The sequence below is a fragment of the Oryctolagus cuniculus genome, chromosome 9 (genome assembly GCF_964237555.1).
Source record: "Oryctolagus cuniculus chromosome 9, mOryCun1.1, whole genome shotgun sequence".
Classification (NCBI taxonomy): domain Eukaryota; kingdom Metazoa; phylum Chordata; class Mammalia; order Lagomorpha; family Leporidae; genus Oryctolagus; species Oryctolagus cuniculus.
In genome coordinates, this window is record NC_091440.1 from 43,032,330 (window position 1) to 43,060,271 (window position 27,942).

General features: G+C 37.2%; 1 protein-coding gene across 1 annotated transcript in view; it reads left to right on the plus strand.

Annotated features, from left to right (window-relative positions):
• KLHL1 (kelch like family member 1) overlaps positions 1 to 27,942 on the plus strand; it is a 419,379-nt gene that overhangs the window by 339,355 nt on the left and 52,082 nt on the right. Inside the window, exon 8 of the mRNA XM_002712985.5 lies at positions 17,195 to 17,357. Coding sequence (XP_002713031.1) covers positions 17,195 to 17,357 — 163 coding nt within the window. The remainder of the gene's footprint in view (positions 1 to 17,194; positions 17,358 to 27,942) is intronic.

Below are 27,942 nucleotides of genomic sequence, written 5' to 3' on the forward strand. Positions count from 1 at the left end.
TAACTTAGTCTAGTCTCAGTTGCTCCCCACACTTAGGAGGCAGTAGATGATAGTTCAGCTGGTTGGGTCCCTCTACTCATGTGGGTTATCTGGATTGAGTTATCAGCTCCTAGCTCAGGCCTGGCACAGCCCCAGGTATTGTGGACAATTGGGGAATGTACTAGTGGATGGGAGTTTTTTGCTCTTTCTTTTCTTTCTACCTCCTTCTCAAATGAATAAACTACACACACATATTTTTAAAAACTGACATTTCCTAGTGTCTGTTAAGAACCATGCAAATCTATCACAATAAAACTGTTCCCTTATATCTTTTTATTAATCCAATTAAGTTTAGCTAATTTACCTATTTCTATCTTGCAATGCTAAAAAGTAAGTAAGTCAGAAAAAAAAGCCAAATTTTCTATTTTGAAAGCATGTCTCCACAATTTGTTTCATGAGTGCTTTTGATCGTTTTGTCAAGGAAGAAACACATATTATCATTTTTAAGTATTAATTCAAGGAAAGTTTTACAAAATATATAACTTTTCAATTTTTGCCTATGGGAAGCCCTAAAGTCAAAAGCTATACGTCTAGCTTTTGTCCCTTGTTAGTACCTCTTAGTTTAAAAAAAAAAAGTTTATCTGATTTTCATTTTAGATTTTTCATTACCACTTTTGACTAAAAGTAGCCAAAGTGAATCTGTGCTGACAAAGGTCAACTGCTGCTAGAATGTAGGGAAACATGAAATGACAGACAGGGACCATTAGCTGAAAAGTCTGTAAATGGGGTCTCTAACCTTGGCCCTTACATTTAGAAATTTATAGAAGGCATATTAACCTGTCAACTTACCCTAAATGTTTCTAGAAGGGAAGATAAAGATAAGTAGCTCATTAAAAGTAATTTTCTGGCTGTTTTGTCTTATTGCTTAATCTGCTTTTTAGGATGATGAATTAAACATTTTATATTATAAGATATTCAAGATGAGGTGATTGTGTTTTGGTTATTATCTTCAAAAGTTGCTAGAGGCACAGTGTTCTGTTATGGCATAAGCTAACGGGCTGGAATGACTGATTACACAACACAAAACAGGAATCTGTAAGGTAGAGATGAGGTAGCAGATTCAGGTTAACATGAAGTGATTATACAGAGGTATTTTTTAATTGTATTAAAGGTATACAAATTTCATCTATTTCATATATACAGATTCACGAACATAGTGATACATCCCACCTTACCCTCCCTCCCACCCATGCCCCCACACCCCACCCTCACACTTCTTTCTACTCCCTCTCCTATTCCCTCTCTCAATTTTTACAAAGATTTATTTTCAGTTAACTTTATACTCATAAGAGTAACCTAACACTAAGTAATGAATTCAACAAATAGTATGAAAGAAAAAAAAAGATCTTTCAGTGATCATAGAAGCTCAAAATATCAATGAAATCCTGTCTTTTGCAAAAAAATGGATGCATTGGAAACATTATACTTAGTGAAATAAACCAGTCCCCAAAAATAAAGATACCATATGTTTTTCTGACCTGTGGTAGCTAATAGAGTACCTGAAATGTAATGTATTGGATTGAAAACAGAGGTGTGTTGTTGGGAAGACTTATGAAGTATAGAGAAAGAGTTTGGTTAAGCATGAAAACAAAAGAGGGCACTTCAGGAAATTCATTATGGCTCAGCAGGTTAAGCCATCTCTTGGGATGCCAAGATTCTAAACTGGAGTGCCAGCCACTCTTCTTCCAATCTAACTCTCTGCTAATGTGCATGGGAAGAAGTAAATGATAGCTCAAGTACTTGAGTTCCTCCACACATGTGAGAAAACTGGAGGGATTTCCAGGCTCCTAGCTTCCACCTGGCCCAGCCCCAGGTGCTACAGTCACTTAGAGAGTGGAAGACCTCTATCTCTGTTTTTCCCATTCAAGTAAATAAATAAATCTTTACGAAAAAAAAAAAAAAACTATACCCTTTCAAAGGGTCTTCAAAAAACTTCTTGGAGATGTGTGTTAGGAAAAACTATGCATGGATCTCACAATTTTGAGACTTCAAAAAACAAAAACACCTGTATTCAGTTTCTACAAACTTCTTGAAGTGCTCTGTATGTAACAGTATATCAACATTGTCTTGATGACTAGATAATATGATCATGAGACTAGCTAATCACAGGTGTCCAAAGAACACCCAAAAGAATATGTTGTTTGTTTTATATTTGCTTATGCTTTACAGACTTGTGATATAAAAACAACAGTAAGGTCTACTACTAATAAAAAGTGGTTAGAATATTATTTATTATTCTGTTACATGTCAGATGCTTAATATGTTAGTCTCTCTCTCCCTTTATTCATTCCCATAATTCCGAAATTAACTTCTTAAAACTGATTTATTTATCTATCCAGAAAGCACAAACCTCTTAATGTGACAATTATAGCTTGTCATTAATTATCCTTTGCCTAAACTCGGCCGATTCCATCTCTTAAGAGAGTTTTTCAACAAATTCATGGAGACTTAATTAAAAGGTAAATTTATTTTATTACAAATATTTTGAAATCTATGAATCTGAGGGGCACTGAAAAATTCCATGAAGTCTAGCACTGTTCAGACATAAGTTTGGATGCCCACATCCCCATCAGATACTTGGGTTCAAGTCCTTGTTCCAGCTTTTGATTCCGGATTTTGTCGCAGAAAATGAGAGGCAGCAGTGATGGCTCATGTGATTGGGTTCCTGGCATCCACATGGGAGACCTGGATTGAGTTTCTAACTCCCAGATGTGGCCCAGATGTGGCCAATTGCAGGCATGTGGAGAATAAAAAATGTTCTTGAAAAAAGCTCATGGAAAGTACATATTATGGAAAATATGGAGGAATTTCAAAAAGTTTTTTATGAAAATAAAATTATTCTTTAACTGCATTTTTCCATCAACTTTTTGAAGTACCTTTGTTTTGCATCTTGAGATTTGCACACCACATAGCTAGCCAGGTTGAAAACACCTCAAAGTTGCCTTATTGACAGCTTTTTTTAAAAAAAAAGATTTTTTATTTATTTATTTGAAAGAGTTACACAGAGAGAGGAGAGGCAGTGAGAAAGAGAAAGAGAGAGAGAGAGTCTTCCATTCGCTGGTTCACTCCCCAATTGGCCACAATGGCCGGAGCTGCACTGATCCAAAGCCAGGAACCAAGAGCTTTTTCCAGGTCTTCCACGTGGGTGTAGGGGCCCAAGGACTTGGGGCATCTTCTACTGCTTTTCCAGGCCATAGCAGAGAGCTAGATTGGAAGTGGAGCAGCTGGGACTCAAACCGGTGCCCATATGGGATGCTGGCACATTAGGCCAGGGCATTAACCCTCAGTGCCACAGCTTCAGCCCCAGCTTTGTAAAAAATGTCGCCTTCATGAGGCTGACCCTTCTTCTGTGCTCTGTCTTGAGAGCTCTTAACCTGTAACAGTGGACTTGGTAAAGTCTCCCTTTACTGTGCAATGCTGGAGATTGTCTCCTCTGCGTTTATGGTACATAGTGGCTTTATTAGTATAAATTGATATTTTTAGAAGACTAGAATTAGTTAATTGAACAAAGTTTTAAATTTTAAATGTTTAAAATGTATATGAGTGATATTTAGAAAACTCATATTTCTCCTTATTAACCTTCTATTTCACTATATATATATATATATATGAATTATTTGCATCTTTCTTTGTTATCTAATGCATTCAGCTATAATTGTTTTAATAGGATTTTTTTCAGACCACCTACTGCTAGAAAACATTGCAAAGGCTATATTACGTGTCCCTCAACTGACACTCTTGCTGAATCATCCCACAAAGTTCTTAATTTGTTTATTTTACTGTATTCAATATTCAGATTTCTGCTTTTCTATTTTCCCCGCTTCTTGTCTGCTATAATCTTTCTGAAGTCAGTGATTTTTATGTTGCTACTTAAAGCTTTATGCAACAGCTCTGCAGAGCTAATTCAGGAAGTATCTCCAACCGACCTTCCTGTTAAATCATGTCTGCTAATTGGAATATTGCTTTAATTGGACTTTGTTTATTATCATTGAATTGCCTTGTTTTACAAATATGTGAAAAATATTTTTTTTGATTTAATGAACGTTCTCATCATAACTTCTTTTCCCTATTATACATAATTGTTACTTTTGCCATCATCATCTTTGGTGTTGAATTTTCTTAAAGCACATAAATATAAAAATTCATGACATTTTAAAATTAGTTTGCTTACAAAATACATCTTTGAAAGAGAAATGGCTAGTATTTGGACTGACAAAAACTCAATTAAATGAAATTGAATTTTCAGAATTATGGTTAGGATGAAAAATTAGTTTCTACAAAATTTGACAGTGTATTTGAAAGTAAAGTTTCTCATTACTGGTAACAACAAAGAAATTGCAAATTCATTAACAAAATATTGATGATTCTAGGTACTTATTTCAGTCATAAAGTTCAATGTAAATATAAGGTTTATGGAACTAAGCTTTGACTAATGTACTTAAAATTTTTTGATGAAATCATTGAATTATATTTTGTATTTTTTAGGACCCAACTCTATATATAAGATGAAAAGGCAAGGATTTTTTTCATTAGCCATGCATAGAAATCTTCAAGATATCCACTGATACATTGTATAATAATTATGCTCTTCATTATAAGTTCTGTATACATAAATCACTGATGAGCACCACAGTTATGCATAAGCAGGGTATCTAAGTAGTATTGTCTCTGAATAAAGGTATGACAAGTACCCTTAACAATGGCCTCTTACATAAACAACTCAAGATCCTTTAGAAAAAAGGGGATAAAGATCATCTAGATGTGAGGTAAGAGGAATCTGCTGGGATAAACAAAAAAATTCTTGCCAAGACTCAATGGCAAAGAGACTCATTGAGGCCTGTAGCAAAAAATTCCCTCAAGAAACAAAATGGACTTGGCAATTGGGAGAAGTCTGAAATGAAGTGCCAAAAGTCCTGGGGACTTTGTGTGAGGATTTGACTCTGAATTCTGTGCTATTTGTGTATGTTTTTCTCTTTTTCATGAGAGTTATACAACCATATAAAATCTGTAGCTCTTTCTTATTTAATATGGTTAAGTTTCAGAAAATCTACCTCCTGAAGTGTTGTATAGTATTATGTATTTGCAAGATATTTTATTACATTTTTATGAAAATTTCTTGATCAGCTTGGACAAGGACTGTGTTTCTTAGTCAACAAATATTATTTCTAACAATTCTGTACCCTGGGAATCTGAGAACAGTGAAGGCATGATCAGGTGTTGGTGAGAACCTGATTTAAAGATGGCTGGACCTTCTAGCTATGTCCTTTCAGGGCCAGGAGAGAACAAGCTTTAATAGACCCCTCTTCTTATTAGAATGCTAATCTAATCATTGGAGCTTTATCTTCTTGACCTTATCTAAATCTGATTGCTTCCCAAAAGCCCTATTCCCAAATATCCTAAAATTGTAGGTTAGAGGTTCATCAACAAGAAAGGATTTTGGAGAGTTACACACATGTAGGCTATAACATAGAGTAAAATTAATTTCAATTATTGAATTTCTTTTCAGTAGCATAAATAATGCCATAATCAAAATAGTTGCCTATACCTAGTAGTCCATATTTATGTACTGATCTGAGGGAGTGGATATCTGGAAGTAGAGTTATTGCATCGAAGGAAAAGAACACTTCATTTTTTTTTTTTTTTGACAGGCAGAGTGGACAGTGAGAGAGAGACAGGGAGAAAGGTCTTCCTTTACCGTTGGTTCACCCTCCAATGGCCGCTGTGTAGCCGGCACACTGCGCTGATCCGAAGCCAGGAGCCAGGTGCTTCTCCTGGTCTCCCATGTGGGTGCAGGGCCCAAGCACTTGGGCCATCCTCCACTGCCTTCCCTGGCCACAGCAGAGAGCTGGACTGGAAGAGGGGCAACCGAGACAGAACCGGTGCCCTGATCGGGACTAGAACCCTGTGTGCCGGCGCCACAGGTGGAGGATTAGCCTATTGAGCCATGGCGCTGGCCAAGAACATTTCATCTTTTAAAAATATGTCATTGTCTTAATTCAAATATATGAGTATACACAGAAAAATTGTATAATATACAATTATTATACATCTTTTAGATCTTATGTCTTATTAGTAATTATTTTTCTTCTTTATCTTCTCTTCTTTCTCATACATATCAGCTCCAACACAATGTAAGCCAAGTATGAACCAATCCATAATTTTCTCTGTGCTTATATCATCATATAAGTATACATTTAAATGGCATCTAAGTTCCATTGATGTTGCTCCCCGTCTTCGTGGAGGAACGACACAGGACCCTGCGCTGCTCTTTTGTCTGCTCGGCCCTCCCCGGGTTTGCTGCTGGTTCTTCCCGGGTTGGCTACCAACCATTCCACCTCCGTGGAAGGGCGGTTCCCCCTAGCCACTTCCCCCACTTCCGCGGGGGAGCGGCACACCGCCGGCCGGCTCTCTGGGGGCTGCACAGGTGTTCCTCTTAGATGTTCCCCGTGCATGTTGTCTCTCTCCTCCTTTATAGTCCTCTTCCACCAATCCCAACTCTGCTACCCACACGTGGAGTACGCTGCTCTCCTCCAATCAGGAGCAGGTCCTACAGTTTATTGGTTGAACTGGAGTCAGCTGTGTGGAAGCTGGTTCCTCCTCTCCCAGCGCCATATTGTGGGAGAGAAGATGCATAGAATAAGTCTTAATTCCAGTAACTTAGTCTAGTCCGAGTTGCTCCCAGTTGCTCCCCACACATTGAGATAATTTTCCCTTTAAGATAGTGCTATACTCTCCTATGAACTCATGATTATATTCCAAAGGTCTGGTTCCAGATCTCACTGGGAATGCTTCCAACCTTTACCAATTCAGTAGGATGATGGCTATTAGTTTGTTATAAATTGCCTTGACTGTGTTTTGGAATGTTCTTTCTAAACCCAATTTGCTTAGAATATTCATCGTGAAAGGGTGTTTTATTTTATCAAATGCTTTCTCTGCATCTATTGAGATAATCATTTGGTTTTTGGTCTTCAATTTGTTAATGTGATGTATCACATTGGTTGATTTGTGAATGTTGAAACATCCTTGCATACCAAATCCCACTTGGTCTGGATGAATGATCTTTCTGATGTGTTTTTGGATTCGATTGGCTAATATTTTGCTGATGATTTTTGCATCTGTGTCCATCAGTGAAATAGGTTTGTACTTCTCTTTCTCTGTTGTATCTTTTTCAGGTTTAGGAATTAAGGGGATTCTGGCTTCATAGAAAGAATTTGGGAGGATTCCCTCCCTTTCAATTGTTTTGAATAGCTTGAGAAGAATTGGAGTTAGTTCTTTTTTAAATGTATGGTAGAATTCAGCAATGAAACCATCTGGCATGGGCTTTTCTTTGTGGGGAGGGTCTTTATTACTGAGTGAGATTGGATTAGGATGGCGGAATAGGGAGGGAACTTACTGCTCTAGTCTAGGAGAAGTTAGTTTTTTAACAAAGGAGAGAGTGTAGTCCCATGGAAGAGTTAGGGAAAAAATGGCAGAGGAAACTACACACAAATTAGAGAGATACTATGTACCTACATGGAGGGTATGGACAAGCACAACTCAGGACCCCAGCAGCTAAGAATCTCAGCATCATCTCTGGAGTGAAGTAAGAGCAGTCTTCAGCAGCCCAAGCTACTGGCGATAAAGCTGTGGGAAGAGCCTGGCAGGATTCCAGCTTGGAGCCCTCTGGGGGACAGTGTGCCTGCCAAACTGGAGGAGTAACTTCAAAAATCTGTATAAATTCAATATAAATTTAGCACAATATAATGTCCCTCTATCCTTGTATAACACTAACACAAATATTATATTTTATTGTATTTTCATATTCTTCAATTTTTTACTAACATTTATTTTTGGTGTTTTGTCATTTTATGTGTACTTATGAAAAATATATGACTGAGTTTTGTCGGAAGGCCAATCTAATAATCTGTTTCATTGCAAGAAATGAGATCTTCCACCACCGCACCCACCTTGAGACTCTTTTTTTTAAATTTTGGTTTATTTTTATTTTTATTTTAGTTTAGTTTTTAATTAGTTTTCAACAGATTCAATGTGCTTTGTAGATACAAGTCTGAGAACATGATATTCCCTCCCTCCCTCACTTTCCATCTCTCTCCCTCCCACCTTCCTTCCTTCTCCTTTTTTTATTTAGTTTTTGAGATAAAATATTTTAAATTTACATTAAAGTAAAAGGCTTAATACTTCACAGAATAAGAAGTTTAGCAAGTAAAATGCAGGAAGACCCTAGCTTAGTAAGAATATAGACAATGGCTATAAACGGTAATTCCATATCCATATCCATTTATATATTTTTTTCACACTTTAATTTTGCCTCATGATTTCTCAAGGATGTTCATTAGGATCTGAAATTACTCACAATTTCCATTGCAATTAACTCCAATGCGTTACTTTTCTTTCAAAAAATTTTAAATTTTCATTTCTCTTATAGCAATTTCTCTCAGTTTCTCTTTGGTGCTTACTTTCTTGTCTAACCTAAGTTGGTGTCTTTCCCTTATAGCAGTAGTTCTCAATCATGGCTGCACATGGAAATTATCCTGAGGATTTTAAAATTTTGAAATCTGAGTCCTAATTCAAGGAAATTTTTCATTCTTTCAGGTGAAGCTCATGCAGAAACATACTTTTAAAAAAATGTCTTGATTAACCCACGAACTGTTATTTTTAAGCTCATGTTGCCACAGATTGAGTTGAGTGGAGTATGCTGATTGATGGAATTCTGGCAGATTGTGAAAAAGGCGGCAGGATCTCAGATCCCAGAGTGTCTATTTTTTAAGTAGCAGTGAAACTGTCAGTTCTCTTTAATGGCTCCTGGACAGAGAGAAGATCCCTGTTCTGCTCTTTCCCTGTAGAGATTGAAGCCAGCTGTTCTTCAGTTGTCAGGGAAATCTTCATAACCACTTGAAGTAAATGTCAAGCATCTTTTTGATGATTAAACATCTATTAAACCAACTTTATGATTTTTTTCTGGTTCCTGTCTCCTGGGGTGAGGAACTTTATTCTGCCAAGGATCATTTGGGCATTTATGGCATCATTCACAAGCCATACAAAATTATCTGCTTAAAAATTATTCTGCTATTGATTTACTGAATTTTGAGTCCCATTGGTACTTTCCTTGGCAGGAGCAGACCAAATGATTTCATGGGCCTTATATTGCCTGTGGGCTGGAACTTCTCCACCTCTGCCCTGAGCTGTAGTGTGTCTTCCAGAAAATTATGCAGGCCACAAAGTGGAATTCCACTGCCAAAATTCTTCAGGTGGATCCTAATGATCTTAGCTTCACTTCAAGTCTGTTGTCTGAAAATTCTATTAACTCTTCATCACAGAGGTGAAGAACTTGTTGTTCTTCTGACACTGGTGAGATAGTTCACATATTGATCCCAAACTATTTCTCAGTTCCCCAGAAAATTGATATATTCTAATAGCAGAACTTCTTTGACAGCTCTCACCATTTAAAGGAGATATGTATAATGTTACTTCATAAGTAACATGAATACCATGATTTTTAAAATATCCATTGCACTTATAGTATCTTACAGTAATGATTCAAATAAGTGAATTATTGCAGCATGATGTTACAGGATGGATAAAATGTTACTAAAAGAATCAAAAGTTTTATTGAAAGCTTCCACTCTGAATCATATCTGAAAAGAGCAGTAAAATTTCATCAGAGGAGCCCAGATACACAGTGTTAAAGTGCAAGAACATTTGAGCAATGGCAATACATCAAATGATAAAGAATTTGGAGCTGTAGTGAAAATAAGATTGGAAAGGTGGAATAAACCTAGGTTGCACATAGTCTCTGCAATGCTTGAAAGCCTATAAAATTTGAGTTTGAGCAAGAAAATGCCTTACTGCATTTGTGTTAGGACGATTTTTCTAGTGGCAATGTAAAGAATGATTTGAAAGTAGGAGAATCCGTTGGTGCAGACTGGCATTTTTTTTTTCTTTTAAAGATCTATTTATTTGAAAGGCAGAGGAACTTAAAAGGAGGGAGAAATAGGGAGAGGGCGAGAGAGAGATTTTCCATTTGTTGGGTGCAAAAGGTTAAGCTGCCACCAATGACACTAGCATCCCATATTAGAGTGTGAGCTTGAGGCCCAGCTGCTCCCCTTCTGAACTGCTTCCTTGCTAACATGCCTGGGAAAGGAGCAGAACATGGCACAAATACTTGGGTCCTGGACACCCACATGAGAAATCTGAATGGAGTTCCAGGCTGGAACTCCCAGCCCTGGCCATTGCAGCCATTTGAGTAGTGAACCAATTGATGGAAGATTTCTTTCTCTCACTTTATCATTGTCATTTTGTCATTCAAATAAGTAAAATACATCTTTAAAAAAAGAATATCTATTTTCAAATGTTTCTATGTCATGGAATCTCAAGATGCTGATATCATACACAGACTTGTGTATGGCCACAGAGCACTGCTTGATGCAGTAAGGTACAGTCTTCAAGTAGTACAATTCTTCTAATATTAATATTGTGCCAGTGTAATTTATGGTATTGTTGCCAATAGTCTGATGGGATACCTTAAGTACTCAATATCTGTTGTGGAAATTTAAACAAATATATTTTTCTAATTTTTTATTGATCTATCACATTGGATAAAAAATCTGCTTTTATCCTGTTAATATTATATCCACAATATATCTTGCACCTGAACTACTTAATCACTATGGCAACGATTACATGTTGGTATCTTTACTATTTGTCAGAAGCTTAACATAGAGTTAAACATATGTGTATAAAGTCAATTGAAAATAGATCTCAACAAAAAATAAGAGAGAGAGGAGGAAGAGGAGTGGGAGTATGGGTGAAAAGAATTACCATATTCCTAAAATTGTAGTTATGGCGTGTATGAAGTTTGTAACTGTAAAGCTATAGAGTTCTACATACATTCCTTTGGACTTACTTCTAAGCGTACAGTTAAAACTTGCCATGGGACCCCAAATCCCCTTAAGCTAGATGGTAGAAATCCCATCTTAAGTGTTAAAGTGATCAAATGGATAGGATTAAGTGTTTGGTAATCACAATAAATAGAATTAATAAGGTGTGAATGCTCCAGCATGGGAAGCAGTTCACAGCAGACTCTTAGAATGATAATCAATGGGTGAGACCCCGGTGGAAAGAAGTGGTCATCGAAGAAGGAGGTACTTTTCTCTGAAAGGAGGAGAGAATTTCCAGTTTGCTTATGGCCTTGTCTAAATACTGACGGAGTTTGTGGATTCAAAAGCCTTTCATAGCCTAGGCAGTTCATGTCAAGAGCCTCTGGTGATCATTGACGTCAAACATAAGAGTGTTAATTGTTAAATTAACAACGGAAGTGACTGTGCACTAACTTCCCATGCAGGACCTCTGTCCTCAAAGTGTTGTATTATAATTATGTCTAAGTGCTCACAGAAGATGTTCATTCTTGGGTGTTTCTTCAAAGTTAATTAAATTTCAAAAAAAAAAGTGAGATTAATTTCAACATGCAATGACTTTAAATAGCCCTTGTCTTGGCTGTAGAAGAATAGTTTGTGTGTGTGTGTGTGTGTGTGTGTGTGTGTATGCAAATTCTGTGTATAAAGTTAATGGCAAATGGATCTTAATGGAGAGTGAGACTGGAAATGGGAAAGGGAGGAGGAGGAGGAATGGGAGTGTGGGTGGGAGGGTGGGTATGGCGGGAAGAATCACTATTTAACTAAAGTTGTACTTATGAAATGCATGAAGTTTGTATTCTTAAATAAGAGCTTATTGGGGAAAATATATAGACATAGAACAAAAATTAACAATATCATCACTTGTTTCTCCACATATTTTATACACTAGTCCTAAAGACCAGGATCATATTAAACTAATAGAGTGCACCTCTAACATCATTGTCCAGTGCAAAAACTTTCAGCATTCCTTAGATTCTCATATAAAATTTACTCTTTTTTAACTGATCATAGATGCTTCCATATTCTATCAGACCCCAAAGTTACTTATGTTATTTTTCTTTAACTAAAACTTCTTTTAGCTTTCTTTTTTTTTCTCTCTCTTAGCTTCTCTGTAATTTCTAGTTCACTAATCAAGAGGGGGCAAAGTTGGATTATTAGAGAAAATACACTAAGTTCATACAGAAAAGGTCTTCCACAACTTAACTTTTGTAATTTGAAATTCATAGCTAGTATGCAAACAGTTAAGCAATGCTAAAAATGAGTTTTATCATTATTTTGTGTAATTAAAATGATGTTATTTATAAATTGGATCAGTTTATATCTTAAAATAAATATATCAGTATCTTCATGGATTATATTAACAAGAATACAAAGAAATAGTAATTTATTTTCAGAAAAAATGTCTATCAGTGCATTTATAGAGAAATGGTGAAATAAACATCTAGAGTTAGTTGTGAAAGCTCCATAGGTTTCTTTTAGGTGAAAACATTTTGTGGACATCTCTGTAGACAGACCATGACCCACTCATTTTCTTGTGGGTGGCAGAGAACCAAGTACTTGAGCTATCAATGCTATCATATAGGGTACTTGGAATAGGAAGTGAAGCTGGGACTCAAACCCAGGCACTCGGATATGGGATATGGGTGTCCCAAGCAGCACCTAAATTTCAAGGTCAAATGCCCATCCCTAAATTATTTTTTTAATACAAGGTTAATATTGACTCTGAACAAACCAAAGGAAAATACATTTGTACTCTTCACCTTGATGCATCTCTAAAGGTATTTTTAGTAAACAAGAGGAAGTAGTTGATTGTATCATTCTGATTTTGAAATTATTCTAGTCTAATTATTCACTCTACTTAATGAGGCCTTTCTGAAATGAAATCATCACAGCTGCAAGAAATGTGCAAATGACATTATAAGGCATAGTTCAGAAATCCTGTGACTACCTACAAACAATCTTTATAATATGGAAGTATAACACTTGAATATTTTCAAGAAATTGATACTTTCCAAAAATAGTTTATTAAATAGTATTCCTGGAAATATATTACTTTGTTAATGATTTAATTTAATATATAGTAGAGATGTTTGGGAGAGGAATTTAAGTTCTTAGAGTAATGATATATCTTACACTACTCTGTCATCCTGTTTAGTATCCCAAGTGTCTTAGCTTTAACAACCTCACCTAACACAGATCATACTGATGATTGACTTAAAAAATAACTAAAATTGATTAAGATATTATTAGTTGTCAAGCACTGTTATGTGTGTTTTATATTTAATCATCACACAAATGCTATAAGATATGTATTCTTCAAATGAGGATACTAAGATGTAAAGAATTTATATAGTTTTATAGTGTCATATAGCTGATAATAATAAATTGGAATATGAGCCTGGGGATTTACACTCCAAAGTAAAAAATCTTTAAAGGTTTATTTTATGAATTTGAAAGGCAGAGTGTCAGACAGGAAGACTCAGAGAGAAAGATCTTACATCCACTGGTTCTGTCCCCAGATAGCCACAATGGCCATGGCTGGGCCAGGTCAAAGCCAGGATCCTGGAAGCACATTCAAGTTTCCCACATGGGAGGCAGGAACACAAGTACTTGTGACATCATCTGCTGCTTTCTTAGGAGCATTAGTAGGGAGCTGGACTGGAAGCCTTCTCTGATATAGGATGCCAGTGTTGTGAGTGGTGCCCAATGCCAGCCCCCAGAAATCTAACTACAGCATTCTTCTGCATTTGCCTCACCTTCAACCCAGATATTCTCACCAGCAGTACTTGAATAATTAAAGAATATATAACTTCTGGGGCCGGAACTGTGACGTAGCAGTTAAAGCTGCCACTTGCAGTGCTGGCATTCCATATGGGCGTCAGTTCTAGTCCAGCTGCTCCACTTCTGATCCAGCTCTTTTCTATGGCCTGGGAAAGCAGTAGAAGATGGCCCAAGTCCTTGGGCCCCTGCACCCACATGAGAGACATGGAAGAAGCTCCTGGCTCCTGGCTTCAGATCTGCACAGCTCCGGCCATTGCAGCCAACTGGGGAGTGAACCAGCGGATGGAAGACCTCTCTCGCTCTCGCTCCCCTTCTGTGTGTAACTCTGACTTTCAAATAAATAAATAAATCTTTTTTAAAAAGAATATGTAACTTATTTCAACATTATGTATGTTTTTATTGTCTGTATTCTCCTCTAGAATGTAGGCTTTCATATATATTTATTTTTAAAGATTAATTCATTTATTTGAAAGAATTACTGAGAGAGAAAATATCTTCCATCCATCTGCTCTTTCAGTACCCAAATGACCACAATGGCCACGGCTAGGCCAGGCAAAGCCAGGAGCCAAGAACTTTATCTTGGTCTCTTATGCTGGTGCAGGGACCCAAGCACTTGGACCATCCTTTGCTGGTTTCCCAGACACATTAACATGGAGCTGAGGCTGGATCATAAGTGGAGCAGCTGGGAATTGAACTGGTGCCCATATGGGATACTTGTGTTGCAGATGGTGGCATAACTTGCTACACCAGAGCACCAGCCCCAATTTTTTAAAAAGATTCCTAGGTATTATTAGCAGAGAGCTAGATGAGAAGAGGAGTAGCTGGGACTCACACTAGCACACATATCAGACACCAGTGTTGCAGGACGCAACACTGGACCCTCTAAGCATCTTTTAAGTCAAGTCACTATCCTTTGTTCTGGACTGTATTTCAAGGCAAAGTTATTCAAACAAACACTAGGATGAAAAAGATGGTTTCATTCCAAAGTAAAACTCATGGATACTGAAAAACTTCTTTTGCAAGCAATGGATACATATGTTTATTGGCCAATAAAAATTAATTTCCTCTCCTGCAGTACAACCTACTGCAAGTATAAGTTTCAGTTTACACTTCTCAAAGCAAAAATTGTACCAGGCAAGCATAAATAGAAGAGGCATATGCTTGGCCTATCAGTTAAGATGCTTGTGTGCCACATTAGTGTCACTGAGTCTAATTCCCAGCTTCTGACTCCAGCTTTCTGATAATGCTTACCTTGGGAGGCTACAGGTGATGGTTAAAAAAATTGGATTTCTGGCCGGCGCCGTGGCTCACTAGGCTAATCCTCCGCCTTGCGGCGCCAGCACACCACGTTCTAGTCCCGGTCCGGGCTCTGGATTCTGTCCCGGTTGTCCCTCTTCCAGGCCAGCTCTCTGCTGTGGCCAGGGAGTGCAGTGGAGGATGGCCCAAGTCCTTGGGCCCTGCACCCCATGGGAGACCAGGAGAAGTACCTGGCTCCTGCCATCGGATCAGCGTGGTGTGCCGGCCGCAGCGCGCTGGCCGCGGCGGCCATTGGAGGGTGAACCAACGGCAAAGGAAGACCTTTCTCTCTGTCTCTCTCTCTCTCACTGTCCACTCTGCCTGTCAAAAATAAATAAATAAATAAAATAAAAAAATAAAAAAAAATAAAAAAAAAAAAAGAATTGGATTTCTTTCACCAATGCAGGAGATCTGGATTGAGTTCCTGACTCCAGGCTTCTGTTAGACCTAGTACTGCCCATTGTGGATGCTTGGGGAGTAAACCAGCAAATGGAAATCCTTTCTCTCCCTCTCTCTTCCTCTCTTTCTTTCTCTGTATTTCTGTCTCTTTCTTTCTAGCCCCCTCATTTTCTTCCTCCCCATTTCCCTCCTTCCCTCTCAGAAAATATAAATAAATAAAAAGGAAAGAAAGAAAAAAATACATGGAAGATAGCCTTTATTCGATGGTATTGTAATACAGACGAGCGACCAGAAAAGCAGCTGAACTCAATTCTTCTAAAGACACTGGTAGTTGAGCTTTCAATACCTGAAGTAGATGGGGATCCTAGACAATCTATGTTTGCTAATTGGCTTTACTGGAGGGAAAAGTCAACTTTCTCCTATCTTCAGGTCTCTAGTTTCACTAGTAAAAGCTGCTAACTGCAATTAGACTCCTGTTCTCCCAGATAAACTGGGAGAAGGGATATGTTACTTGATGATTGCATTTCAAAGGAATGACTCTCAGGTCATTGAGAAAGATAGTCCTAGGCTATTAAACTAAGAAGAGGCTTTTTGAAAAGATTTACATCTCAAAGGAGCAGAGAAGTAATTTGCAATTACAAGTTATCTAAAGTAAATGCTCTAAGGAAAATGAGGTCAGGGCTCTAGAGGCAGGAGGAACCTGTCTAAAGTTTGGACAGGCAGAGAAAACATAAAGGCCACCTTGGTCATCTTCTCTGGGGCACCATGTGGGAGTTGGGACTTGGCGAGTCAGCAAAAGAAGCGACAATTGATGGTGCTCTGACTACTGTTGTTGCTATGAGCAATAAACTGCCCTTCCTCTTTGACCCTGTCTTCTATTAATATGCATAACTTTGTAGCTGTCTAACTTGTCAGCTTGGGAGCAGAGGAAAATTACAGACACTTCATAGTTCTTGACAATCAGACATTGAATTTTATCCTTTTGGGAAATACATAGCATATTTTTTTTAGTTAAAAGCGACCACTTCAGTCAATATTAACATGGTATTTAACATTTAGCATCTGTTTAGCATTTATGAAATTTATGTATGAAAAAGTGAATTGACTGGGAAACCAGAGGCTAAGCATATATATTTCTTCTATTGATGACTCATGTTAATTTTATTTGTTGGAATTGCTCAGGTTGAGTGACTTCACTGAATAAAACGAGTTGTCAGATTTTTGTTCTAACCTTCATGTAAGTTCATTTTAAAGTTATTAGAAAGCAAAAATACAGAGGACAGTGCCCTGAAATTTAGTTTAATGATATTATATTGCATTAATGTAACATTGCTTAAAGTAATATAAACTACAGTATCAAAATATTCTATAGGAGAAGCACAAGAAATACCATCTCTGATGTTTAGATTTGATTCTTCTTAAATAAGGGAATTGGTTTTCCTTTATAAAACATCCATATCAAATATAGTTTTACTTGTAAACATTGTTTTTCACTTTAATGTAATGAATCAATTAATGGTAGGCAGTTTCTTCCTGATTGCAATTGGTTTTGAGCAACTGCATTCTAAACTGAATGTGATCATAGTTTTTGCATTGTTCATTTGATTCAAGAAAGCTCACTGAAATAAATCCATTCCAAGTGTTTAAATTTTTATTTCATTGGGATGAGAACATGTAATGAGAGATCTATACTCTTGACAAGTTTTGAAGTGTATAGTATGATATTATTAACTTTAGGCACAATCTTCATTTCCCCATCATCCTAGGTGTAACAGTACTTGAAGGCCCTATTTATGCTGTGGGTGGCCATGACGGCTGGAGCTATCTGAATACTGTGGAGAGATGGGATCCACAGAGCCAACAGTGGACATTTGTAGCCAGCATGTCTATTGCTCGGAGCACAGTTGGTGTAGCAGCATTGAATGGCAAGTGAGTAGATTCCTCTTTGTTTTTCTGGGAAAAGAAAAATGATATCAAGTGTATATATATGATAAAATTTTTCAAATGAATATATAATTTTAAAGATTATTTATTTGGGCCGGTGCTGTGGTGCAGCGGGTTAAAGCCCTGGCCTGAAATGCCGGCATCCCATATGGGCGCCGGTTCTAGTCCCAGCTGCTCCTCTTCAAATCCAGCTCTCTGCTGTGGCCTGGGATAGCACTGCAAGATGGTCCAAGAACTTGGTCCCCTACACCCGTGTGAGAGACCTGGCTTCAGATTGGTGCAGCTCTGGACATTGGAGTGTGAAACAGCGAATAGAAGACCTCTCTCACTGTCTCTACCTATTTGTAACTCTTTTTTTTGTTTTGGGTTTTTTTTTTTTTTGACAGGCAGAGTTAGACAGAGAGAGAGACAAAGAGAAAGGTCTTCCTTCTGTTGGTTCACCCCCCAAATGGCCGCCACGGCCGGCACACTGCGCCAATCCGAAGCCAGGAGCCAGGTGCTTCCTCCTGGTATCCCATGCGGGTGCAGGGCCCAAGGACTTGGGCCATCCTCCACTGCCCTCCAGGGCCACAGCAGAGAGCTGGACTGGAAGAGGAGCAACCAGGACACAATCCGTCGCCCCAACCAGGACTAGAACCTGGGGTGCCGGCACCGCAGGCGGAGGATTAGCCTAGTGAGCTGCAGCGCTGGCCCTATTTGTAACTCTTTCAAATAAATGAAATGTATATTTTTTAAAAAAGATTATTTATTTGAAAAGTAGAATTACAGAGGGAGAGAAGGAATAAAAGAGAGATAGATCTTCCATCAATTGTTTCACTCCACAAATGGCCACAATAGCCAGGGAGGGACCTGATCGAAGCCAGGAGCCAGGAGCTTCATCCAGGTCTCCCATGTGGGTGCAGAGGTCCAAGAAACTGGGTCATCTTCTGCTGTTTTCCCAGGTGCATGAGCAGGGAGCTGGATTGGAGGTGAAGCAGCCAGGATTTGAACCAGCACGCATATGCGATGTCAGTGTCCCAAGAGGTGGCTTAACTTGTTATGCCACCATGCCGGCTGCCAAATGAATACTTTTGAAAGTAACTTTTACTATGCTTGTTCAGTAAACACTTTTTTTGGGTAAAGATTTATTCATTTAATTTAAAGTCAGAGTTAGGGGGAGAGAGAGAGAGAATGAGAGAGAGAGAGAGAGAGAGATTGTATATCACCTGGTTCATTCTGGAGGTAGCTACAACAGCAGGGGCTGATCCAGGCTGAAACCAGGAGCCAGGAGCTCCTTTCAGGTTTCCTATGTGGGTGGGGCGTGGGCTCAAGCACTTGGGCCGTTCCCTGCTGCTTTTTCCAAGACCATTAGCAGGGAGCTGGATCAGATGTGGAGCAGCCAGGACTGGAACCAGTGCCCATATAAGATGCCGGTGTTACAGACGGCAGTTTTACTTTCTTCTCCATAACATCAGCCCCTCAATAAACACTTAAATTAATGGGTTCAAAGTTGTAGTTATACAGGAATCACAATTTCTGGGGATATATTGCACAATAGAGTGACCATAGATAATGTTTATATTAAAACATAGAACACAGGATTTTGAATGCTTCAACCATAAATAAATACTAAATATTTGAGATGATAGGTGTATTTACCATGATTGCACATTATACAATGTATGTACTTTTTGAAACATCAGATAGTATCTCAAAAGTCTGTACAAGTTATATGTGTCTGTTGATTTTTAAAATTACTTCTAAAATATATTTTGGTTTTTAGGTGTTTGTAAATTTATGGGTAATTGACAAATAAAGAACAGTGCCCTCTACACATAAAACACCATCCAAAATGTCTTCACATTAAGGCTGATTAAAGTATTACATATAAGCACACACATACATATATTTACACACAAACATATACAACGAGAAGATTTATTTTCTTTTAAAATAGCCAAGGGATCTTCAGGAGACTATCAAATATGCAATACTCAATATATATTTATTTGCATGATTTTACCAGTCTATTTATTTTTCAAGCATTCAATTATTATCACCTTAAATCAGAAATAATTTTCAATCTTGATATTCTGGGTCAGATAATGTTTTTTGATTCAGAGTAAGGTGCAGCCATATGCATTGTAAGATGTTTAGCAGCATCACGCACTTCTACATATTAGATGGCCTACCCAGATGATCTGCTCAGAGAATCATCATTGCCAATCTTACTTAAAATAGGTCATCATGTACACTAGTCCAAACTGTCTTTACTCACAGTTCTTGAGTTTACTTATGCTTTCTTTTCTGTTTTCACATGTGTATATATGGCGTGTGAAAGCATATCTAAATGTTTTTTGTCTACATCATTCATTGTTATATCCTTAGGTGTAGTACATATTCACGGTATCTGCCAAGTAAATATCGAATGATTTGCTCTATCCATCTTTTGACAATCTAGTTTTTCTTAATATGTGTGTATAAATACAAAATTATTACTTAGTACATTGATTAAAATTAAATAAACTGGGGCCGGCACTGTGGCATAATGGGGAGAGCCGCCATCTGTAGTGCCGGTTGCTCCACTTCAGAGCCAGCTCTCTACTATGTCCTCGGAAAGCAGTAGAAGATGGCCCACGTCCTTGGGCCCCTGTATCCTCTTGGGAGACCAGGAGGAAGCTCCTGGCTCCTGGCTTCGGAGTCTAGAGGTCATTTGCTCTTCTTCTCCACATGGAGGGTATCTCTATCCTTGCTGTGGAGTCTGGGGTTGGGGCAAATGTAATGTAAGTAAAGTGAGACAGTCTTCCTGATCTTTGTCAGTGTGTCATTTCTTCTAGGCTGCACTTAGGAGCTATGATCTCTCATCTTGTTCCTTAGCTTTTGTGAAGGGGATTTTGTTTATGGATAGTTATTCTAATTGTTCTAACCTGTATTTTTCTGGAAGGGGATATTGGAAGGTGTGAATGCTGGAAAGGCTTTTTAAAGCATCTTTCTAATTTTATCCTTTTTCTAATTGAATGCCTTTTTGCCATGCTAATTTCATGCCTATGTATTTATAGCATTTTATTATTTTGTGATTCTCAAGGGTTAGTCTTCCTCATGCTTCACTGAGATTTTTTAGGCTCAGATTTATTGATGAAGAATAAATAATGAATTTAAACATTATTTAAGCTCTTCCATTTTAACTCCAGTATAGATTTCTCATTTTGAAAAGTCACTCTCAAAAAAATACCTTTAGGATTTTGTCTGCAAGTAAATATTTGCATGTTTGCAAGAAATATGAGCTTTTTAAATTTGAAATATTTTCATTTGAATATTTTATCTTTTAAAATCATACTGAATGTGTTTTAGAACATTTTAATTTTGGCATAAGTTATTCTAAGTTTATTAACATTGATTTTTATTTTTAAATATTTTATATATTGCACATTTATCATAAATACGTGTATATTAATTGCAGCATTAAAATGGACAAGATAATTTTTGTGTGTTTGTAATAGTCATTTTATTAAATTCATAAGATAATTCCATTTGTTTTTTGATGAAATAATAGGTTTTCCAAGAAGACAAACATACAGTAAGCTAATAGTAAAACCTTGTCTCTATTTCCTAAATATTTCTATTTACTTTATTTTTATTATATCTCTTTAATTTTTAGAATAATGACATAAACAATAGTTGCATCAGGTGTCTCTCTCTAAGCCTTACAATTTGGAAATCTCTATAGTTTTTTTAGAGTGTGATGTCAGTTGCAAGAAGTACATATGCTATTAAATCCTAAGATTGGTATCCTATTATCTGTGGTTTCTTAATGGAGGTTTCGCTTTAAAAGTCAGCTTTTATGTTTTATTAAATTCCTCCTAAGAATTTGTCAAAAATTTTTTTCTTATTTCATCAGTTTATGTCAAGGAGTTTTTCTTGAGTTTGGTAAAGAATGATAATAGAAATTCATGTATATTATTCTATATACTTCATTTAAAATTTCAGTTCACTGAGATTCTGAATTTTTAGCAAGCTGCCACATCTTGCCTCTGGTTTTACAACCATCACTAAATAGCTATTTCATGTTGATATGTACCTCTTACATTTTTGTAATTTTCCTAATTTGCTATTTGTGTTATCTTTATTATTGTCAGTTTGGCTTAACTTTCGTTAGTATCATTATTTGACTTTGTTTTTAATTTTTAACTAAGCAGTCTTCTATAGAGCCTATATTTATTCTTCCTTTTGTTTTCTTAGTCATTAATTTCTGCTTGACTTCATTCTGCTTTTTTTATGTCTTGAAATTTAGAATTTAATAAAAGGTAGTATTAAATATTTTTGTAGTTTATTTCTTCATTATTATACTGAAATTTTATGTATTCATTCTTCTACAGTGAACAATGGAATGTAACTGAACATTTCAGTAGTTTCCATTACTAGACTATTACACTACCATCTCTGCATATATCCTTTGGTGAACGAATATGTACACAGGTTAGCTGGGTATAGGCCTAAATAGAAATTTCTAGGACTTATAGTAGTTCTGTGTTCTGTGTTCTGCTTTAGTATATGCTGCCTAAAGTTTATTAAAGTGCTTTTCTTAAAATATATGATCAGAATCAGTGAACTCAGGGGACTTCCATAGCCTTGGCAGCTCATGACAAGAGCCTAGGGTGATTACTGATGCCATAAACAAGAGTGTCAATTTGTTAAGTCAACAATAGGAGTCACTGTGCACTTACTCCTCATGTAGGATCTCTGTCCTTAGTGTGCTGTACATTGAGATTTAATGCTATAACTAGTACTCAAACAGTATTTTTCACTTTATGTTTCTGTGTGGGAGCAAACTGTTGAAATCTTTACTTAATGTATGCTAAACTGATCTTCTGTATATAAAGAGAAATGAAAATGAATCTTGATGTGAATGGAAGGGGAGAGGGAGTGGATAAGGGGAGGGTTGCAGGTGGGAGGGACGTTATGGGGGGGAAGCCATTGTAATCCATATTCTGTACTTTGGAAATTTATATTCATTAAATAAAAGTTAAAAAAATCCAATTGTTAACAGTTTATTCAAATTCTGGTTGCATTATCCCTTATTGCCTTGCTAATATCAGTTTTTTTAGTGTATTTTATCTATTCTGGTGAACAGTGTTATCACATTCTCTAGGAGCTCATGAGATTTGGCATTGCTGTTTTCAAAAGTTCATAGAAGATGCACTTATCCTTTTATACCATTTTTTCAAGAACCTCTTAAAGCATCTTTATATACAAGCATGCCTTAGCCATTTATATGTAATCTAAAAGCGTGTGTTTAAATGTTTTCCCAGTTTCAATTCCTCTGTGTTTTTCTTTTTTCTTTTGGTATATGGAGTTCTCCCTTTGTTCTGGAAGTTAATAATTTCTGCTATCACTGCTTCTCTGGAAAGCTGATGTGTGGCCAGAGCCATGGCTCAATAGGCTAATCCTCTGCCTGTGGCGCCGGCATCCTGGGTTCTAGTCCCGGTTGAGCCACCGAATTCTGTCCCGGTTGCCCCTCTTCCAGGCCAGCTCTCTGCTGTGGCCAGGGAGTGCAGTGGAGGATGGCCCAAGTGCTTGGGCCCTGCACCCACATGGGAGACCAGGAGAAGCACCTGGCACCTGCCTTCAGATCAGCGCAGTGCGCTGACCACAGCGGCCATTGGAGGGTGAACCAACAGCAAAGGAAGATCTTTCTCTCTGTGTCTCTCTCTCACTGTCTACTCTGCCTGTCCAAAAAAAAAAAAAAAAAAAAAAAGCTGATGTGTATGAGTAAAGGGAATTTAAAAGTATTTAACATGCTACTGGCTTCAGAGTGATGGGGAGTTACATATACAGCAATTAGGGGTGTTCGTCCAGAAATCTGATAGAGATGCTGATTTTGTTTGAAAAGGAAATTAAAGCATTCTTATTTCCAACATGCAGTCTGAGCACATCTGCAAGTTATCTAAAATAAATCTCATGGAATTGTTTCTGTATGATATGGTGTCATGCTAACCTTTACTCCCCACTTAGTATCTTTTATATGTTGTCATATATTTTAATAACAATCATAGAAAAATATTTTTGTTTGTAGGAATATTTTTGTCTCTCAATATACAATAAATGTTTAATGATTTTCTATCTGTATATTTTCTCTTAAAATGATTTATCTATCTATAAGAATTTCAGTATATTAATAAGAACATAAAATAAGTAGCAAAATCCAAGTTTCTATATTAAATATTAAAACCAAAACTAACCAGGGGGTGTGTCTACTCATAGGCAGTAAAACTTAAATTAGTAGAATGTGTGTTCTCTAGAAAGTTAATTTTTTTTAAGATTTTTTAAAATTTATTTGAAAGACAGAGTTCCAGAGAGAGGTAGAAACGACAGAGAGGTTTTCCATCCACTGGTTCACTCTCCAGATGGCTGCAACGGCCGGAGCTGTGCCAATCCGAAGCTGGGAGCCAGGAGCTTCTTGCAGGTCTCCCATGTTGGTGCAAGGCCCAGGTCTTGGGCCATCTTGGAAGAGGAGCAGCTGGGACTAGAAATGGTGCCCATGTATTGGTTTTGGATCCTTGATCAAATATAAGTTGGCTGTAGATGTTTGGATTGATTTCTGGTGTTTCTATTCTGTTCCATTGGGCTATCCATCTGTTTCTGTACCAGTACCATGCTGTTTTGATTACAACTGCCCTGCAGTATGTCCTGAAATCTGGTATTGTGATGCCACCGGCTTTGTTTTTGTTGTAAAAAATTGCTTTAGCTATTCGAAGTCTCTTGCATCTCCATATTAATTTCAGCATCATTTTTTTCTAGATCTGAGAAGAATGTCTTTGGTGTCTGGATTTGTATTGCATTGAATCTATAAATTGCTTTTGGGAGAATGGACATTTTGATGATGTTGATTCTTCCAATCCATGAGCATGGAAGATTTTTCCATTTCTTGGTATCCTCTTCTATTTCTTTCTTTAAAGTTTTGTAATTCTCATCATAGAGATCTTTAACATCCTTGATTAAGTTTATTCCAAGGTATTTGATTGTTTTTGTAGCTATTGTGAATGGGATTGATCTTAGAAGTTCTTCCTCAGCCATGGCATTGCCTGTGATTACAAAGTCTGTTGATTTTTGTGCATTGATTTTATATCCTGCCACTTTGCCAAACTCTTCTATGAGTTCCAATAGTCTCTTAGTAGAGTTCTTTGGATCCTCTAAGTAAAGAATCATATCGTCTGCAAAGAGGGATAGTTTGAGTTCTTCCTTCCCAATTTGTATATCCCTTTAATTTCTTTTTCTTGCCTAATGGCTCTGGCTTCCAGAACTATATTGAATAGCATTGGTGAAAGTGGGCATCCCTGTCTGGTACCAGATCTCAGTGGAAATGCTTCTAACTTTTCCCCATTCAATAGGATGCTGGCTGTGGGTTTTTCATAAATTGCTTTGATTATATAGAAGAATGTTCCTTCTATAGCCAATTAGCTTAGAGTTTTAATCATGAAAGGGTGTTGAATTTTATCGAATGCTTTCTCGGCGTCTATTGAGATAATCATATGGCTTTCTTCTGCAGTTAGTTAATGTGGTGTATCACATTGATTGATTTGTGCACATTGAACCATCCCTGCATTCCAGGGATAAATCATACTAGGTCTGGGTGGATGATCTTTCTGATGTGTTGTATTCTACTGGCAAGAATTTTATTGAGGATTTTTGCGTTTATGTTCATCAGGGATATTGGTCTGTAATTTTCTTTCAATGCTTCATCTTTCTCTGGCTTAGGGATTAAGGTGATGCCGGCTTCATAGAAAGAATTTGGGAAGATTCCATCTTTTTCGATTGTTCTGAATAGTTTGAGAAGAATTGGAGTTAGTTCTTTAAATGTCTGGTAGAATTCAGCAGTGAATCCATCTGGTCCTGGGCTTTTCTTTGTTGGGAGGGCCTTTATTACTGTTTCAATTTCTGTCTCAGTTATGGGTCTATTTAGGTTTTCTATGTCTTCATGGTTCAATTTAGGTAGGTTGCATGTCTAGGAATCTATCCATTTCTCATAGATTTCCCTGTTTGCTGGCATACAAGTACTTGTCGTAATTTCTGATGATTCTTTATATTTCTGTGGTGTCTGTTCTTACGTTTCCTTTTAAATTTCTGAGTTTATTGATTTGGGTCTCTTCTTTTTTTAGTTAGTTGGGCCAATGGGGTGTCAATTTTGTTTATTTTTTCAAAAAAAACAGCTCTTCGTTTCGCTGATTTTTTGCAATTTTTTTTGGATTCAATCCTGTTGATTTCTTCTCTGATTTTAATTATTTCTCTTCTCCTACTAGATTTGGGTCTGGTTTGCTGTAGGTTGTCTAGATCCTTGAGGTGAATTGAAAGCTCATCTATTTGGTGCCTTTCCAATTTCTTGATGTAGGCACCTATTGCTATAAACTTTCCTCTCAACACTGCTTTTGCTGTATCCCAAAAGTTTTGATATGTTGTGTTGTTATCCTCATTTACTTCCAGAAAGTTTTTGATTTCTCTTTTGATTTCTTGAATGACCCAGTGTTCATTCAGGAGCATGTTGTTCAGTCTCCATGTGTTTGCATACTGTCTAGGGATTCCTGAGTTGCTAATTTCTACCTTCAGTCTGCTGTGGTCTGAGAAGCTGCATCGTATGATTCTAATTCTTTTGAATTTGCTGAGACTTGCTTTATGGCCTAGTATGTGGTCAATCCTCGAGAAGGTTCCATGCACTGCTGAGAAGAATGTAAATTCTTTAGCTGTAGGATTGAAAGTTCTGTAGATATCTGTTAGATCCATTTGGGCAATAGTGTCAATTAAATCTGCTGTTTCCTTGTTGATCTTCTGTCTGGTTGATCTGTCTATTTCTGAGAGTGGAGTATTGAAGTCCCCCAGTACTATTGTATTGGAATCTAAGTCTCCCTCTAAGTCCCTTAACATACTTTTAAATAAACCGGTGCCCTGTAATTAGGTGCATATATGTTTATAATAGTTACATCTTCCTGTTGAATTGAACCCTTAAAAATTTTATAGTGTCCCTCTTTGTCTCTCTTAACAGTTTTTGTGTTAAAGTTCATTTTGTCTGATATTAATATGGCTACACCTGCTTTTTTTTTTCATTTCAGTTGGCATGGTATATCTTTTTCCAGCCTTTCACTTTCAGTCTGCATACATCTTTGTTGGAAAGATGTGTTTCTTGTAGGCAGCAAATAGATGGGTTTTGTTCCTTAATCCATTCAGCCAGTCTGTGCCTTTAACTATAGAGTTGAGTCCATTAATGTTCAATGTGAATATTGATAAGTAGTGACTTTGCTCTTCCATTTTCCCAAGGATATTTTCTAGTATATGCCTTGAGCTTCCTATGATCTTTTACTGGTAGGTTTCCTTCCTTTACCTTCTTTCATATTGATGGCTGTGTTTCTGTGTTTCTGTGTGTAACACATCTTTAAGCATCTTTTGCAGGGCTGGATGAGTGGTGACAAATTCTTTCAATTTCTGTTTGCTATGAAAGGTCTTTATTTCACCTTCATTCACAAATGAGAGCTTTGCAGGATATAATATTCTGGGCTGGGAGTTTTTCTCTCTTAGTACCTGGTCTATATCTCTCCTTTCCCTCCTAGCTTGTAGGGTTTCTGATGAGAAGTCTGCTGTGAGTCTAATTGGAGATCCTCTGAGAGTAATCTGATGTTTCTCTCTTGCACATTTTAGGATATTTTCTTTATGTTTCACTGTGGAGAGTTTAATTACAACGTTTCATGGTGAGGATCTCTTTTGGTCATGTTTAGTAGGGGTTCTATGAACTTCCTGTACTAGGATGTCTCTGTCCTTCTCCAAACCTGGGAAATTTTCTGCTAGTATCTCACTAAAAAGACCTTCTAATCCTTTCTCCCTCTCCATGCCTTCAAGAACTCCTAGAATCCGAATGTTGGGTTTTTTAAAAGTATCCTGAATATTCCCGACAGTATGTTTTAGATTTCTAATTTCCTCTTCTTTTCTTTGGTTTGACTGTATCCTTTCCTGTTCTCTGTCTTCTAAGTTCGATATCCTCTCTTCTGCTTCACCCATTCTGTTTTTAAGGCTCTCTAATGTGTTTGTCATTTGATCTATTAAATTCTTCATTTCATTATGATTTCTCGTCACTATCAGTTTCATGTTCTACTAGTTGTTTCATTTCATTTTGATTCCTCCTTAATATTTCATTTTTGCAAGAGAGATTTTCTATCTTGTCCATTAAGCATTTCTGTAGTTCAAGAATTTGTTTTTGATAACTTCTTAATGTTCTTATCAATTTTTTGAGATCCGCTTCTTGCATTGCTTCTATCTCATCATCTTCATAATCTTGAATTGTGGTGTCTTTTTCATTTGGGGGCATCATAGTGTCTTCCTTGTTCTTGTTACCTAGGTTTCTGCATTTGTTGGGCATTGTGGAGATATTCTTTGGTTTCTTCACTGTGGTGCTTTTCCTCATTATACTATAACTCTAGATTAAGTGGACTGTCTGCTTTTGATGGATCGTTAGAGGCTGTGATGGGTGTGGCCAGAGAGCTCTGTTTGGTTCTTCAGGGTTAAGGGTTGTGCCAAAGGCGATTCACCCAGATTTTTTCTAGCTCATTTT